Here is an 18515-nt window from a genome sequence, read left to right on the forward strand (position 1 = left end):
CTCTTTGCCTTTGGGTCTGTTCCTAAAAACAGCACCAACACACATTTCTTCCTCTCATCCTTTCCTGCAGTTACAGAACAGTCCTAAACATATTAGAGATATATAAGAGTTACAACATTGATGCATTTGACTGAAGCTGTCAGGCCATGTCTCTTCACACCTTTGAAAAAAAAAACAAAAAAAAAAGTGTTGTGTTTTTCTTGACCTTTTTTCCATGTATTGATTTCTGTCTAGCATGCTCCTGCGCTACGCCTTCTCTCGGCTGCGGTCCACCCAAGTCGCTGTAGTTCACTGCAGTGCCCAGACCTCATCTCGCCATGTCCTACAGAAGCTCAGTCAGACCTGCCTGTTGCTCAGCTCAAACACCGGACGAGTCTTCAGACCCAAAGACTGTGAAAACCTGGTGCTCTACCTAAAAGACATAAACCTACCCAAACCTGACAAATGGGGGACCAGCAACCTCACTGCCTTCCTGCAGCAGGTAGAGATACATAAACAAAGACATACAGATAATAAATTAGTGAATGGATGATAATGATAAGTGAGGGTAAAATGTGCTGTTCCATGTAAAATGGAAAGCACTTGGAGTCTCTTTTACAGACTTCTTCAATAAATGTCTTACTTTCGTTCAACTCTAGTATCTTCCACTTTCCTATTTCTGTATCTCCCATCTCTTTCTCTCTCTGTCTCTCCTCCAGGTTTTGACATATAAGGGATTCTATGATGAAAATCTGGAGTGGGTGAGTCTTGAGAACATCCAGGTGATGGCCTCCATGTCAACAGGGGGTGCTGTAGGGAGCCATTCACTCACCTCCCGCTTCTCATCCATAGTTCGCATCTGCACTATAGAGTAAGTATGGTGCAAAGGAACTTTACACATTTTTTTAAACATTGCCAAACAGCCTGTAATTACGCATGTATTTGCCTACATGCTATCTAAATTTTGTTTCCCATCATCACCCCTCATCTTTCTTTGTTTCTCTGTTTTGCTGTCGATCTCCCTCTAACTCTGACCCGGATCCCCTCTCATTTTATTTTTCTGCATGCATCTGTTTCTCTGCTTCTTTGCCTCTGCCTTTTAGCTATCCAGACAGGGAGCAGCTGCAGACCATCTACTCAGCATACCTGCAGCCAGTTCTCCAGCATGGCCTGGGCAGCCAGGCATCCTGGGCCAGCACAGGGAAAACACACCAGCTGGCTGGGTCTCTTGTGCAGCTCTATGAACAGGTATTGACTTAAACAAGGGTGTTCATTTGTGTTCACATTTGTTTTTGTAGAGTAACATAGTCTTGCCTGAGATATTGAAAGCATAAACAAGTCATTGGAAACTCTGATTGGAATTTGAGTGATTCCACATTGAATCCCCGGCAGAAGAAAAGCACACACAGGCTGAACGCTGACTGATGAATGCGATCAGGAAGAAATACCTACATCCATTTGTACCAAAATAACACCACCCAGGCCCTTGTATGCTTAAAAAGCAAATAGCCCTTCTTTGAATTCATGGGTTTTGGTCGAGTTCCTAGCAGTGTTTTCGAAGGTGCAAGTCTAGAGTTGATAAAACAGGTATAGTACATAAGTTACAGATATTCTTATGTATAGCATTACACAGTATTGTAGATAGAGATTAGATGCTGCGATTTTGAGGAGTTGAAAATGTCAGGATAAACTTTATACATTTACAGTCAATGGAAATCAATTACACCCAGCATATCTGGCTCCCTTATTTACCCGCATGATTTTTTTTGTGTATAACACTTAATTAATGTCACAAATGACACATAATTAATTGTGTGACATTTTCAAGTAATAATTGGATGCCCTTGTTGTCGCTCAGGGGTCTCTTGCCAGCTAAAGTTGTAGTTTATGTAAAGGTTGGGTGACATGGAAAACATTCCTGAGCTGTTTGTATATTGCAGTATTTCAATAAAACTGCAATGTGCCACTGAATTACAAAGGTTATAATTTTTTGAAATGAGAGAGAGTGGAGTTCTGTAGGATAGTTGTCTATCAGTGAATTAGACCCTGTATGGCTAGTTCCAAATTGATACTATGGATGACACAAATTGTTCCATTAGAGGTTAAATATCATTGTTGGTACCTTTTATACTTATAAAGCAGCAATATAAAGGGACTTATTTTGGCAAATTACTGTAAAGTTAAGCATAAATTCACAGTGTTCTCAGTTGCCAATGAAGTTTGTTCTATGTATGTGTCACGTATCTCCCTGTGTATCTTTACTCTCAGGTTAAAGCCAAGTTTACAGTGGATGACCACAGCCACTACCTATTTACCCCCTGTATCCTCACTGAATGGGTCCTCAGCCTGCTGCGATATGACCTCACTGCAGGTAACCAAACACACACGTAAGAATGCACACATATTGCTTTGTGTGTGTTTGAGTACTTTTTTGACAGGTGTAAGATTAGTGTAATAACCAAGGGCACATACAGGGAACAAGTAAAAACCTTTTTACTTTTGTTATGTTGGAACCCTCAACAGTCAGACTCATGGCCCTTTTTTCGACCCACACATTCAGAGGCACTGCTGTATGCAAACAAAAACAGAAAGTTGGATTTAATGATCCACTGGTTTTCTACTAATTCCTCAAAGTCCTCACGTAGAATAATTTTGCTGCTGACAGAAATAAAGCATTAATAACTCTGTCAGTTTAGATGCCAGAATCAAAAAAGACAGCACCAGATGGCTTAGTTTCTTGTCAGTATTCTTTTTGCTCAGAGCTACTGTCTCCAACTCTCACCTTTTTCTTCATTCAATCTCTCTCCTTCCCTTCTCTTTCCTGTATTTCCTCACTTCCTTTCTGTGACTCGTCTCCCTCTCTTTTATCATCCTCTCCCTTTGCTGTCCTTTCATCTCTCCCTCTGTCACTCTTTCTCTCCTTGTGCAATGTGTTCCTGCTGTGATAGTGAGTCCAATCATTTATTTTAATTAAACACGTCAGCGGACAAACTTCTCTTTTCCTGCGCTCATCATTTTTTAACTTACTCTTACTTCTTCCCTCCTTCTTTTCCCCTCTTGCTGCTTACCTTCTTTTGGGTATGTAAAAACCTCCTCCCTTCATCTTTATTCTGTGACTGTGTTAATGTTTGTGCTGAGTTTGAGTGTGCATGTCATCAATGGATGTTAACAACCCGTCATAACTCCAGGGTTTTGTAATTTAAGAAGGCTATAACCGATTTTTACAATAAGAATGTATCAAATAACTATGTGAGAGGTGTCACACTAAGTGATGAACCTACAGAGATTTATCACCCATATTTATAGCTATGCTATGAGTTTTATAGCGAGTTTCAGCTAATTGTTTGGCTGTCTGGTCTGTAAATTTACTGTTATTGTTCATTCTCATCACTTTAATCAATGTTGTGTTCCACTATTTTCAACAAAAACCCCAACTCTAACTACCTTCCCAGCACCAACATACAGAGAGATACAGTTAGCAACTAGCTGGTTAAAATTCCCTGAGGATTTGGGAGAGACTAAAAACATAGCCGAACAACCTAAAAGGTGATAATATGTCAATGTTGTGTTCACAACTTGTTTATGCTGCCCAGAGCAATTAACTTTGAATTTGTGCCCAAGACCAAGTGTGAGAAGGAGGTTGGGTATAGTGGACTCTCTTCTGCAGTTCTTGTTGTGTTGCTCTTACACAACAGTATATCTGGAGCATAGCACAGGGTTTTACTTATTTACATCGGAATGGCTAATATCATCAGCTCATTTAAGCTTATCACAGATATAGCAGTATCAGCAGATATGTCAGCCAAAAAGTAACACAAAATGACATGTGTTAGATGAGAAACAGTGTTGCTTTTACATAAGTTTTCCACCCAAGAGCAGTTTTTCAAAACTTGGTCACAATTCTTTAATAATTAAATTTAATGTAAGTTGTTAATGTATGTTTTTTAAAAAAAAAATACTGTTTACACATTTTTTCAACGTTTTGAAATATTGATATAAGTACTGAAAATCCAGAATCGGTTAGGCTTTATTGTCTTTATTGGCTCTGGTGATAGAATCACCACAGAGGCGGGTTTTTGGGAAGGGATATCATTTGAAAGCCATAGGTATATACAAGGTTTAGAATGACAACTTGGCACTTTAAGTGTTTTCCTTTTCTTAGTGTCTCTGTTTGACTCTCTCCTTCAGCTCTTTTATTATAATGTGACAGACACTGTTGAAGCCGGTGGCCTATGAGACTACAATTCTGGCTTGTCCTTATAGCACTCTCTTTTTAGCTAGCAGCACTCAGCTGATACTTGGGGGAATTTAGTACATTTAGTCACACCCTGGGAAATACTTTTGCCAGGCCTGATCCCGCCAAAAACATCTCTTTGACTCATGTTGATGCCAGAATCATAGTGTCACTACTGTCTGTACAGTGTCTCTGTCTGTCCTTTTTGAAACCTAAACAACTATGATAGATATGGATAGACTACAGATACTCATTGTATAAGTTACTGTGTACGTGAAAAGCAGAAAAATTGCCTTTTGCAGATGAACCACTGAAATGTGACCACGTCTTTGTTGTTGTTAGTGTGAGTTAGTGCTGAATGCTGCCTCAAGGTTCTGATCAGAAACTAATTTCAAACAAAATCAACAAATCTAATCTTGTGTGTAAATAACAGGACACGCAAGTCTTTGGATATCCTGTTGGGTATTAATCCAAATATGTGTGTGTATCTCATTCATTCCTTTTTAGCTCAATCTAATGTGACAGACAGCGTGTTGGAGGTGGTAGCATACGAGGCCAGGAGGCTGTTCAGAGACCGGCTAGTTTCCTCCAAAGACCTTCACACCTTTGATAACATCCTCTCATCCATCATACGGGGAGACTGGAGCTCTGACGCTCTTGACAACATGACTGGTATGAGATGGCTGTATTCTCTCTGACATGTACCTACACTGCTGAGTCATGCTTATTCTACATAACCCTCTAGAAAGTCCCAGGCTCTTGTTCAGAAATAGTTACAAAAATACAGAGAAATTTCACAGTTCCAAGACAATAATCCATTATTAAGGTGGAGTAAATGTGATAGCTACATACTCAGTCAGTATTTTACAAATACCAACCTGTCCAAGAGCGGTAATGCAATATCTGTGTCTGCCCTCGATCCCTTCTCTTCTTTTAGTGCTCTCCATTGAGGAAAGCTACACCAATGGTTATCCAAGTTTGTCCTCGATTGAGTTCTTTTTTTTTTACTATAATCCTTCCTCTGAACACAGGTTTTTTTTTTTTTATCTGCACCATTTGAAACTTTTCCTGGGCGCTGGTTTTTCCACCTTAAGCTCCGCCATACTCCTAGTTGCTGTAGCCTACTCCGTTCCTACGGTTACTTCCCTCTTCATCTCTGGCAAACCAATTGCTGGTGTGCCAGTACAGGAATGCCGCCACAGACACCAGATTTTAAAACTCCTCTGTGAAATACAGATATTTACCTGGCGGTGATAAGCTTAATCAGCATTGTGGGAACTTGTTTGGCAACGACTTTAATGTGTGTTTAATGGACGTTCACTTATTTAGTTAGTTATTTATGCAAGTCAGGCCAAAATATTCAGGTTGCGCCTGAATGAAAGCAATATTTGATTGGCTCAGTTCTTTGATTGATTATCAGCTAATGGTCTGTTTTTTATTTTAAACCAGCATGACATTAATACAGCATGTGTATCCTTTTTTAATTGGTTTCACTGCTCCCAGCCACTTGTAAACAAAACTCCATATGCTTAACAATGTTTCTCATTCACTGATCGAGAACATTGTGTCACCCACAGGTAATAACATTTGAATTCCTTGGTAATAGCAGGGTTAAGGAGGTGGCAGCTGGTTTTAAATCCTGGTTGGAGCTGGCTCCAATGCTGTACTTGCCTGCCAACTCATAGTGTGTCTGTAGAAAGCCTCTTCTGTATGTTATTTGAGGTGCACGTATGCGAGTGTGTTGCTAACAGTCTATAATATTTCCCCTACATGCAGATGGTTTCTATGTGACATGGGGGGCATCTGAAGGGACTGTAATGGCCCCAGGCCAGTCTTTACCTCCTCATGGTAAACAACTAGGATTTCTGGATTCTGCTGACCTAAAGCAAGTTATACAGAAGGTAAACAGTGAGGAACTATCTGGTGTGTGCTGCTTGTTGGATTAAATATGCACACACAGTAACAAAATATATCCAAGTAATTTACTTGAGTACAATTTAGCTTTTTGCTGCTTAGCTACGATATTGAAATGCTGCTTACATGTTAACACATCATTAATATGATAATATGATACAGTACCCATATAATGATAACAAGAGGCTACTCTGCATAATAAGAATTATTGCTTTTGTATAAATTTACGAAAGATGTATAGCATAGTAATGAAGTATTTTTGCATTGGGGTACATTTATCTTTGTGTCTCATTCATGTGTTTCTTTGTGTTTTTTAGGTTCTTATTTTCATTTCATTGTATTCATTTGAGTCTCTGTGGTGCAGCACCTTACCTGTGTGTGTTCCTCCCATTTGTACTTTTAGGGAGTAGTGCTGTACAGTCGTGATAACAGGGAGCTGGATCTTCTCCTGTTCTGGGAAGTGTGCGACTTTGTGTCTAGGGTGGATCGGGTCCTTAGCAGACCCGGTGGCTCTCTGCTTCTGGCAGGCCGGAGTGGAGTGGGTCGGCACACAGCCACGTACCTGGTGTCACATATGCATGGATACACATTGTCCACACCCAAAATCTCCCGTGGTTACACTCTTAAGCATTTCAGCAATGATCTCAAGACGGTAAGAGTGGATCATCTTTTTTATCGCTTCACATTGTGCCAAGCTAACCAGTTTTTTCAGAATGCACTTAGAGATAATTGTAGTGTACTGGGGAGCTTTTTAGTTCCATCAATTCTATCCTAATTTTCTTAGTATTTAAATTGCCAATTTGATTGTTAAATGGCACCGGTATTTAGCAATTAAAGCATAAATGGACAGATAGTTTTCTAAAGGAACTTTGGTGTCCATGTGTATTGTATGTAGGTGATGCAGCTGGCAGGTCTGGAGGGCCAACAGGTGATTCTACTGTTGGAAGACTATCAGTTTGTTCACCCGGCTTTCTTAGAGATGGTCAACAGCCTGCTGTCATCAGGTACATATTGTGTTTGTGTGTTTGTTTTCAAAGGGTGCTCTAATTAGGGTTAGAATTATTACAGTATTGCCCAAAACCAATCACCGATGACTGGGTCTATTCAAAGGCTTATGTTTATAGTGTATACACACGTACACCTCTGTCTCACGCACACCGGCTGCTCTGCTTCTCTCTCCATATACAGGCTGTATGTGTCTGCTCTGTTACTGTGTTGGTCAGCAGTAAGCTTGTAAAACATCCACCAGATATTGTCTTTCTCTCTCAATCAGAGCAGCCTTATTGTTTTCCCTTAATTCCATTCTTATGAGAACAGATTTGACCATTTGGAACTCAAGGAGTTAGACCTTTTTTTTTTTTAGGGTTGAGGTTTTAATTTTTCACTTCAGGTCAATGTTCTGAAAACTCTCATGTCTTTATGGTGAATATGTAGCAGGTGCCAATAGATACTTAACTTAGCTTAGCATAAAGACTGACAATGGGGTGAAACAGTTGGCCTGGCTCTGTCCAAAGGTAACAACATTTGCATACCAGCACCTCTAAAGCTCACAGTTTTATCTCAATTGTTTAATCTGTAAACAAACCGAAGTGTAAAAACGACAAATTTTAGGTTTTAACAGGGCTTATGTGCTGAGCCCACAGGCTTCATGTCTCTGCCGGTTTCCAAAATGCCAAACTATTCAGTTTTCTTTTTTATTCAACTATTCCTTATTCCTTGGTCAAATTGCAGCAAAATGCATAAGAATGAATGTAATTAATGGAGGATCTCATAAGTATGATGTGTGTATACTGTATGTGTGCATTAAATATTTTAAGCATAAGACACAATCCAATTGCAGCTCTTGCTGAGTATACATATGAACCACGCATTGGAGTGGCCACAACAACAGTGTCGGTAATCATAGCAAAAACTATGCTGTACACCAATCATAGGCTCTGGCCTCTGGAATTGAATTGAATTGAATTGGCCCTACTATCTTTTCTTTAGTTTCTTCTGAGAGACGCTAATGTGTAAGGAAACACTGCTTATTATTGTGTGTGCTATGTTTAGGTGAAGTTCCAGGTCTGTACACCCCAGAAGAACTGGAGCCTCTCCTCTCCTCCCTCAAAGATGCTGCTTCCCAGGATGGATTCAGCGGACCACTCTACAACTACTTTTCCTATAGTCAGTACTGTATAATTATTGCTACTGACACAGCCCCGCTGTCTTTCTGTCTGTTATTTATTATTTTGGTCTGTTCCCATCTATGTGGTATATGTGGTACTCTGGTCTCTTTGTCACTGTAAAAGTCTACGTGTCATTTCTTTCCACTGATTGTTCTATCTATTTTGTTCTGTGATTGTATCTGACCGTTCCTCTGCTTCCTCGTTGTGTGGTGGTGTGTGTGCTATAAAAATGGTGCAGTGTCACTGAGGTTGAGGTTGCTGCTAGAAAATCAAATCAATAGCTCTATTATTGTCAAAGTAAATCCACTAAAGAGCTCGCTGCTCACCTTCCCTATCCAACTTTGTCACAGAGGTACAGGCTAAAAGGGACAAAATCAGTGACACAAAAACTAGGGCCTATCTTCACATTTCTCCTTACTGTCTCTGTTTCCTTATCATTTACTGCGTCTCAAATGTCATTTTATGATTAACTCCTCCCCTATGTATTCAACTATTCTGCTAATTGTGTATCACACCCCATTAGGAATCCAGCAGAACCTCCACATTGTTCTGATCATGGACTGCTCCAACTCTAACTTCACCATCAACTGTGAGAGCAACCCAGCTTTCTACCGCAAGTGTTCTGTCCAGTGGATGGAAGGATGGTCTGAAAGCAGCATGAAGAAGGTGAGTGGAGGTGGAGGAGGAGCAACAAGAGTAAAAACAGATATTAAATCAGCATTTGTTGATAAAATCCATAAATCTGGCTAAAAGTGTTGAGTATGTAGATTTACCTATGCCTGGAAAGATTTAAAAGACAGACTTATGTACCCCAGACTGATGATATATCAGTAACAGTTGCTCTTTTGTAGCCCCATAGATATTTGTATGCTTTACTGGTATCCAGTGAGTCCAGATCCAATATTGACCTTATCACTGCAGGGCTTAAGAAGTAAATGTGCTTACCTGCGGTACCTGGAATTTAAACTTGAAAACTATTATTTTGAGAAAGCAGAGAAGAAAGTTTTTAACACATGCATCAATGCTTTCTATCTAAATTTCACATGTTATGTCTGTCTGTGTGTGTGTGTGTGTGTGTGTGTTTGTGTGTGTAAACCTGTATCCTGTCAGATTCCTGAGTTGCTGCTGGCAAAGACGGAAGGAGGAGGCGAGGAGAATGAAAGAGAAAAGGCCATAAAGGGCTCAGGTAGGCGCACACGCACTGTACTCTAGCTAAAGTCTATAATTATTCAGAAGATGACCCATTTTAATTAAAGGTCCAGTTTGTAACATTCAACTAATTTCATTAGTGTATAATCACCTGAAAATGAGAATTGTTGTGTTTTTGTACTGTACTTCAAAAAGACTATGTGCTTTTAAATTAGTGTAGTTTATATACACAATGGCAAATATTTCTACCACTGAAAGAAATGTATGTTAACCACAGATTTTGCCCCTTTAAAATACAACTCTTTTTATATTATCTGATTTGGAAGTGACTCAGAAACGTATTAACATTATGTCTACCTGTGTTTTGCTGTGTTTTATGTTATGAACATGACCTCATTTAAACCAGTTTTTGCTCACAAGCCTCTTCCATCCTCTGCTCCCAGCAGGGTCTGCTCAGGGAGACCTGTGCCGTTTGTTCCTGATGGTCCATGAGTCATGTAGAGAACATGGTGCGACACCCAGCCAGTACATGGCCTTTCTGCATGTTTACACTGCAATATATAGCCGGAAGCAGAGCCAGCTCACAACAAGACAGCAGCATCTGCAGGTACAATATCAGCTATAGTACAAGCTCCATGTGCACAAAGAACATGTAAGGTAAGATGTTTTATGTATAATGTAAATAGAAGTAAAAGGAAATTGGTTTCTTTGTAGCATGTTTAGAAAACCGTAGCAGGGACATATGTATTTCAAATGGATTTTACCAGAATGTTAAACAGTAGATATGTACAACAGTCTGTAAGTGGGCACTATTATATTATATATATATTTCATGCCTCTCACATCTTATGATCGAACTGTGTCTGCAGGCAGGAGTGTCTAAGCTGAACGAAGCTAAGGCATTGGTGGATGAGTTGAAGAGGCGGGCTGCAGAGCAGAGTGCACTGCTGAAGACTAAACAACAGGAGGCAGATTCTGCCCTTCAGGAAATCACCACCTCCATGCAGGTGTGTCTGTGCTGTGTGTGTGACTGTGTTTGTATATTTATGTTTGTGACTGTGTGTATGTCAGTGTGTGTAACTCTGTCAGTGAAAGGCAGGATGGAGGTCCTGCAGGGTTTCGTGTCTCCTCCAAGTTAAATCTATTCTTCTCTCAGCTCTCCCTCATCCCTGCTAGCCATCTTGTCTCTTCTCTTCTCTTCTCTTCTCTTCTCTTCTCTTCTCTTGTCTTCTCCTTTCTTCTCTTCTCTTCTCTTCTCTTCTCTTCTCTCCCAATCACTCTTCCTCTCTTCATCTCCATTGTATTATACGAGCAACTTTTTCTGGATTTCCCCATGGCCCTGTCTACCCCACTGTGAACACACGATTTATTTAGTTTGTGTGCATATCCGCATTTGTTTGTTCTGTCATCCAGTGTTTTCTATCTCCTGATATCCACGTTTCCATTTCCTCCTGCTGGTTCTGTCAGGAGGATGGATTGATGGATAGATGTGCGGAGGGAAAAAAGAAAGCTGAACCCTATTCATTAGTTACAATATAATTCTCTCTTTCTCTCTGTGGGCGAATATGCTTTTTGATTGAGAAGGAGGGAAAGAAGGAGAGCAAAAGAACAAGAGAAGGAAAAACTGTCAGTGGAGTGAGTTTGCAGAGTGATAATTAACAACCAGATTCATCCCTTGGGGCTGTAGAAACCATGTCTCCTGTAGAGATGGAGACAGCAGGGAGGGGAGAGATGAAGAGTCGAAACAAACTTGGTGGAAGAGTGATAGAGGCTTAGGGAAGATGGAAACACTTAGAGTAGGAAGCAGCCCAAATAAGATTTGGAGCGGAAATAAGGGAAATATGTGGTATATAGGAGCAGGTCAAGGCTTGACAAGGGGGAAATTGGAAGAATGGGGTGACAGTCTACGAAGAGATTAGCTTTGGATGAGGTGGAGATGTGATAAGATAGATAGATTCTAGGGATATAGAGGTGAGAGAGAGGATGTGTTGGAAAATGATGCTGCCAACTGTTCATCCTCTCTCTCTTTTCATCCCCAATTATTGTGTCTTACTCTGACTGTTCCTAAACCAAATCTTTCATCTTTGGTCAGAGAAAAACTTTGGCTGTATGTCTGATGCATCTCAGAAGTAAAGTACTGAAAAAAAGGAACTCATTTAAAATTTAAAAGGTTATTTAGAGAGGCCGGGGGTCATGGGTTCTTGGGAAATAGCAAGTTTGAATGGAGCATACACCTTTATATTATATATATAAATATAATGTTCTTCTGTTTCAGAATTTGAAACATTTGAAGGCTGTATTTTTAGTTGTACACAATGAACATCACATGATATTTTTGGTTATCCAGAATGCCAGTGACCAAAAGACAGAAATGGAGAAGATAAAAGGAAAGATGGCTCAAGAAGTGTCCAAGATTGAAGAGAGAAAGGCCAAAATAGATGACGAGCTAAAGGAAGTACAGGTTAGTTGTCTTGATTTTTTATTTAGTCAGTTACTAGAAGTACTCAATACATACAACTGCCCTATACATTTTCTATACTTGCCATCGCAGCTGTACATATCCCTTCTTTACTTCTGTATCCCTCCCTCTCCTTATCATTGCTTCCTTCTAGCCATTGGTAGATGAAGCGAAGCGTGCTGTTGGAAACATCAAGCCTGAAGCTCTGTCTGAGATTCGCTCCCTACGCATGCCCCCTGATGTCATCAGAGACATCCTAGAGGGAGTACTGAGACTGATGGGCATCTTCGACACCTCCTGGGTCAGCATGAAGAGGTGAGAGGAGAAGAAATGAGAAGAATGTGTAAAAAGATAGACAGAAGAAGGGTGAATAAAGAAGGGTTGATAGATTGATACAGAGAAAGTTGCCCCGTTGGAAAAAAACTGATGAGGATCTTCAGCACCTTTTGGGTTATCAAAAAAAGGGGATGGGGTGTTAATGGATGGATGAGGACAGAGGAAGAAAAAGAGGAAATGTCTGACACAGCTAGGAAAGGATGGAGAGAAGGAGAAATCTTTATACCTGGGCTATTTTTTTTATCTCATTGAAACATATTATATTTTCCCACCACAGATTCACATGACCGGAAAGAAGTTAAACCATGTATCAAAAAACAGTTGTGGTATATTTACCATATTTTAAATGATAAATATATGTTGTAATTTAATAAGTTGTACTGCATCACTGTATCTGCAGTTCTTTTATCTTCCACTGTTGATTTAAATTAGCTTTTGGTACAAATCACTCATCTGACCTTGGGCACCTTTAGAGGGAATGAGACAGACAAAAAACATTCTGCCCTGCTAATGACTCGTGTTAATTGGGTGACCCAACTGCACTCTGAGCGCTGCAAGTAACAAAGAGGGTGTGTGTGTGTGTGTTTTTGTATGAGTAAATATGAGTAATAAAGAGAATAAAACTTTGAGTGTCATTATTTTAGGCTTGAATTAACATTGAGTTCATTGTTTTCTGGATAAGAGGTCACTTTAACCAGTCTCTCTTTCTAATGATCTGTCTCTATTACTTCTTTACTTTACTGCTTTATTGCCATTGCATGTAACATCAAACTCTAACACACAGCATCTTTATGTGTGTCTGAATTTTTTCACTGCTTTATATGTCAATTCCTTTCTCTCTTCCTTGTTTTTACCCTTTCCATTTTTTTTTATAGCTTTCTGGCTAAACGTGGTGTGAGGGAGGACATAGTTACATTTGAGGCCAGGAACATCACCCCTGAAATTCGCCAGAGTGTGGAAGAGCTGCTCAACAGGAACAAGGCCTCCTTCGATCCCAAGGTCAGCTACTCATGATAGCAGAATAAGAATTAGATGTATGGTTGGTGGATGTTATTAACCCTCTGTTGATTTTTTTCTGTGTGGAAGTTGGTATTGTAGCTGTTGTTGTAACTGAGTTTTGACTTGTGATGCTGTTGTTGTTATGGCCAGAATGCAAAGCGTGCAAGTGCAGCAGCCGCTCCACTGGCCGCCTGGGTCAAAGCCAACGTCCAATACTCCCACGTCATAGAGAGGATAGAGCCACTGGAGAGAGAGCAGGCCGGACTACTGGAGTAGGGACAAACACAAACACCACTCGAGAAAAGAATGATTTCATCACACAGCCACACACCTGGTCACAACTTATATGCATAAACAAGTTGCAGTTTTGGGGCAAAAACATCATGTATCCAACTTTGATGATTTTCATGAAGAGCTTGGGGTCTTGGTTTTTAATCTGACTGCTCTTAGTCATGCACTCTTACACATGTGATATATAACATAACATATACACACACCAAACACAGACATACATGAGATACCTTTTGTTTTTTTTGTATGTGTCCAGAAACCTGAGGAAAACAGAGAGTAGGAAGAATAAACTGGAGGACCAGCTCAACTCTGTTGGAGCCAAAGTCAACGAGTTGAAAGAGAAGTATGCCTCCTTCCAACTTTCCATCTCTTCTTCCACCCTTTTATCCTTCCATTTCTATTGTATTTCACCTGTGGAAAAACTTGTATGGTAAATAATAACAACAACAACAATAATAAACCATAATTCTAGTTCTCCAACCTCACTGTGACGATCATTCCCTTGTGACTGGCCCTGATTTCAAGTTGACTACAATAGAAATGAAACAAACATAAAAAACAGAACAAAACACAAATGGAGTCCTATGGCAATGCAGGACTAGAACAGACTGAAATTTACTTTTTTGGGGGCTTTTATATGACAGTGACAGCTGAAGAAGGAAAGGGGTGGTAGAGAGAGGGGAGGACATACAGAAAAGGGCTGCAGGTCGGATTCGAACCCTGGGCTGCTGCAGCAAGGGCTCAGCTGTGGTACATTGGGTGCCAGCTCTACCCGGTGAGCCATCCGAGCGCCCTGAGTGAACTGAGTGAGTGTACTTTTAGGCTATGATGATAAGCAGGTATGGCTGGAAATAATGCAGCCTTCAGGTAGGGTTCTGGACCTAACTCAGCTAGCAGGCTAATAATAGCATCCCACAAGAAATAAATTATACAGTTTTTTTAGTTGCCTTCCCTTTCACTCACTGCCAGCCATACAGCATCCCTCCTTCTCGCCATGTAGTTTTATAAACAAGGATACAAACAGTCAATAATGTCTGAAGGGCAGGTCTTTACCAGCCTCTTTTAAGTTGGCTGGACATTGGCCAGTCTCACTACTTATCAGGTCGTAGTTCAACCAAGATGAACTTCACACTGCAAGTGTGACTGAGCCCTTATGCTCTGTCTGTTGCTCTTGCCTTCACCATCTTCAACCTATGCTCTCTCAACCCATCTGCCCTGCCATTTATCATCTGATCTATCCTTTTTTTTGTAGAATCATTTCTTAACTGTGTGAGTTGAACTGAAAGATTTCTTACTTGCACCAGCCTCTCCTCTCCTCTCCTCTACTCTCTTCTCCTCTACTCTCCTCTACTCTACTCTACTCTACTCTCCTGGCATCTTGCTTCACCTCACACTTAATTGTTTGTCAAATTCCATTGCATATGTACATATTTGCATTCTACTTTTAAAGACATGGAAGTAGCTACAAATGAAATTTACATCAGAGAAATTATGATATATTTACAGTCTGTTTATTAAACTAATGCAAATCAAACAAATATCAAAATGTCAGTCTTAGAAATCTCCAATGATCCCACATCAAATATATTTATGCGCTCACTGATCCTTTTTCCTCCTACTTACTACTACTTATTCTTTCCTCAGGTTTCAGTGTCATACTTCAGAGGCAGCTAAGTTGGAGGCTGAGGTGACAAAAGCTCAAGACACGATCACTGCAGCTCAGCAGCTCATATCACAACTGGATGGAGAACACACACGGTGGAACGCACAGGTAGTTTGATGTATGAGTGTGCTGATGTGTGCATTGGTGTGGGAGGTTATACACATTTACTAAGAAAGGGGCTCATTTACCATGTAAGAGCAACAGGAGGTGTGTATGTTTGAGTTTTTGTGTGTGTGTGTGTGTGTGTGTGTGTGTGTGTGTGTATGACAGGGGGATGTATCCTGCTGTCTTGAGTCCCTTCTGGCTGTTTTTACTCCTCTCTACAGCATCTGTCTGCGCCTTAATTAAAACACTCAATCTCTTCCTGACACACACACACACACACACCCTCACACTCACTGCCTCCCTCAAGGCCCGCACCAAAGAGCCAGTTTACTTTCTATTCACGTATTTTCATATACCCACACAAACACGCACACACCTTATCCCCTACTCTTGTGCACAGTATGCAGGAGCCGTGGTTCACTATATGTTAATGCCTCTTAAGTTGTTTCAAGCGAAGGGACAACCACATAGAAAGAGGCAACTACAGAGTAAATGGTGCAGAAATAGACTCATGTTTTAAACTGAAGTATAGAATGAATAGTTATTCACCAGATGTGTGTGTGCATTTGAGATTCCCTGACATGCTCTAGACTACCTCAGAGGAATCCTGATTAACCTAGAAATAACAGCAGTAATGTCACATTTGCTCTCAATGTGCATGTGTTGTTATGTTTCTGCATTTGTGGCTTACTTATATCTTGTGTTATTGTAAATTTTTGGTATATTTGGGTTTGTTTTTGAGTTGGGTTTACAGTTAATTCGTTTGTTCAAGAAAGATGAGTCATGCTATGCCCACATGGGCCAAGTTACTTACTCATTTACCTTTCTCTTCTTTCACTCCTACCTTTCTTTACATTCTTCCCTCTGATTCCTCCCAATCCTCGTGGTGCGCTTCCCTGTCTTGTCTTTCTCTTTTCATACTTTTTTCACCTTAATCACCTGCCTGTCATACACCATCCCCATCCCCTATCTTGCCTGTTTCTTTTCTCTTTGTGTCTCTCTTTTTAGATGTCTGAGATAAAGAATGAGTTGGACACACTCCCTATGAGGGCCATGCTGGCTGCAGCCTTCATCACCTATCTGTCTGCAGCTCCTGAAGACCGTAGAAGACACTGTCTGGAGACATGGATGGCTCAGTCTGGACTACAGAGTAAATATACTACTACTAATGAGCTCTTTCACTCAGATATTCCATCCACACAAATTAACCTGTGTAATGAGTCTCAGCACTAATTGTTGTCGCATTTATAGCTTTGACCATGTAATTCTGCTTGTCAACCTCTTTTCAGATATCCATGTAAATCCCAAGCAGCTGAGTCATTCACTTGACCCACTATTGTTTCTAAATCTGTATGTCCATCGAATGGCTTCTCCGCAAGCTGGTTGCCAAGATTATTTACTGATAAAGTGTAGCTGAGGTTTGATTAAATTTACAAACCTCCTTTTCAGTGAGTAAATATAAAAGCAACAAATAAGAGTGTGCATTTGTGTTGTGTGTGTTTGTTTCAGAGTTCGACTTGCGGTCATTCCTGTGCTCTGAGAGTGAGCAGTTGATCTGGAAGAGTCAAGGGCTGCCGTCTGATGACCTCTCCATGGAGAATGCACTTGTCATACTACAGGTTGGACATTCATTTGCTCCCTCAAATTTTCGTAATCTGTCTGCTTTTGTTTGAAATTGATTACAAATCTGCTTTGACACAGAAGGATCTATGCTATTAAAGACATTTAATCACCAATTTCTATCTTTTTCTCCACCCAGTTCTTTTTTGATTTTTGTTAGGCTGACTACAAAGATTACAAAGTACCTTAACTACAGCATTTACTTGTAACAACCAGTCTTCATGTTAATAGGTGTATCAAGAATTCTGCCTTTGTTGTCATTCATCTGTCCTCCATTTGTCTGTATTGTGTTTGTGTTGTTTTTACCATTGCTGCCTTCAGATCAATGCACTCAAGTTACGGGTAAGAAGTTGTTCCACAGTTCATCCTTATAGCCCGCACTTAGTTTAGTGTAGCCTCTGTGTTTCTTTCATGGCCTGTCTGTGTGTGTCTTCTTTACAAGTTTGTGTTTATGTGTGTATGTGTGTATAGGAAATTATATGTTGACATACTGACAAGTCACTTCAGTAAAAGTAATGTATATATACTTAGTACAGTACTTTGTTCGTTGCTGACTATTAAAGAGACAGAAAGGATATATGTGTGGATGTCCATGACAAACACAAAATAAGGGGGAAAAAAAGAAACCAGGGTTACTACTCAGCACGCAGAGTAAGGAAAGTCTGTGGGGAGTGAACAGGTAAATAAACAGGTTTGAGCTGATTTGATAAAGAGAATCATTGAGCAAGAGACCATGAAATAGAACAGCACAGGTTCCAAGGATGGTGGACTTCATTCCTTTGCCTGGCATAGGAGTGACGCTGGTCGATAAGCATGACAGCAGTGAGACAGGACTGAAGAACACACACACACACACACACACACACACACACACTTTTTTTCCCGAGACTCTTTCTAAGTATAACTATCCCAAAAATTGCATGACCTGAAACACACTTCTTTATCGTTGTAGAGTGTTGCCTGTCCATTCCTGATTGACCCATCATCCCGAGCTACAGAGTGGCTATGCACACATCTTAAACAGCACAGACTAGAGGTTATCAACCAACAGGTAAACACACACACACACACACACACACACGTGTAATAAAGAATCCTATATCATATCCTATATCCTATGAGTGAGGTCACGTTTATGTCTGCAGGAACCTGTAAAGCAAAGTCTATTTCAGGTCCATTAGTATATTCTTACAATTTAGTTGCCCCCACTGTTTGACAGAGCGTATGATTTAGGCCACCTTTACCTTTCTCCTCGATCTGCCCAGCTATTGATTTCAACAAACGTTATGTTTACATTAATTAGTGTCACTTACTAATTACTAGGTAGCTATTGCAAAACTAGTGTCATTATTTTTGACTCCCTTAAAGCAGCAGTTTAGATTTTGTGGTGGCATGGTGCTCTAAAGAAGATTGAATATTTTATTTTTATTTTTATTTAACCTTTATTTAACCAGGAGAAGTCTCATTGAGATTAAAAATCTCTTTTACAAGAGAGTCCTGGCCAAGACAGGCAGCAGCACAGTTCCACAGTTACAGACAATCATTTAAAAACAACAAAGAACATATAAATAGAGTCACAGTCAGAACATCATCAAACAA

The 18515-nt window shown here is 40.2% G+C and overlaps 1 protein-coding gene across 1 annotated transcript in view; it reads left to right on the top strand.

Moving 5' to 3' along the window:
• Window positions 1-18515, top strand: part of LOC118341759 (cytoplasmic dynein 2 heavy chain 1) — a gene marked incomplete in the record, with an annotated part of 105682 nt that overhangs the window by 29539 nt on the left and 57628 nt on the right. Inside the window, 22 exon segments of the mRNA XM_035680126.1 lie at window positions 235-481; window positions 699-850; window positions 1083-1227; window positions 2248-2350; window positions 4721-4885; window positions 5990-6114; window positions 6531-6779; window positions 7023-7131; window positions 8180-8293; window positions 8819-8961; window positions 9406-9481; window positions 9888-10051; window positions 10314-10451; window positions 11792-11905; window positions 12057-12217; window positions 13114-13237; window positions 13388-13509; window positions 13785-13871; window positions 15173-15299; window positions 16305-16446; window positions 16806-16915; window positions 17869-17967. Of these exon segments, the coding sequence (XP_035536019.1) occupies window positions 235-481; window positions 699-850; window positions 1083-1227; window positions 2248-2350; window positions 4721-4885; window positions 5990-6114; window positions 6531-6779; window positions 7023-7131; window positions 8180-8293; window positions 8819-8961; window positions 9406-9481; window positions 9888-10051; window positions 10314-10451; window positions 11792-11905; window positions 12057-12217; window positions 13114-13237; window positions 13388-13509; window positions 13785-13871; window positions 15173-15299; window positions 16305-16446; window positions 16806-16915; window positions 17869-17967 (3016 nt within the window).

This window comes from Morone saxatilis, unplaced genomic scaffold (genome assembly GCF_004916995.1).
Source record: "Morone saxatilis isolate NCDOM2014 unplaced genomic scaffold, NCSU_SB_2.0 Contig8, whole genome shotgun sequence".
Lineage (NCBI taxonomy): Eukaryota > Metazoa > Chordata > Actinopteri > Moronidae > Morone > Morone saxatilis.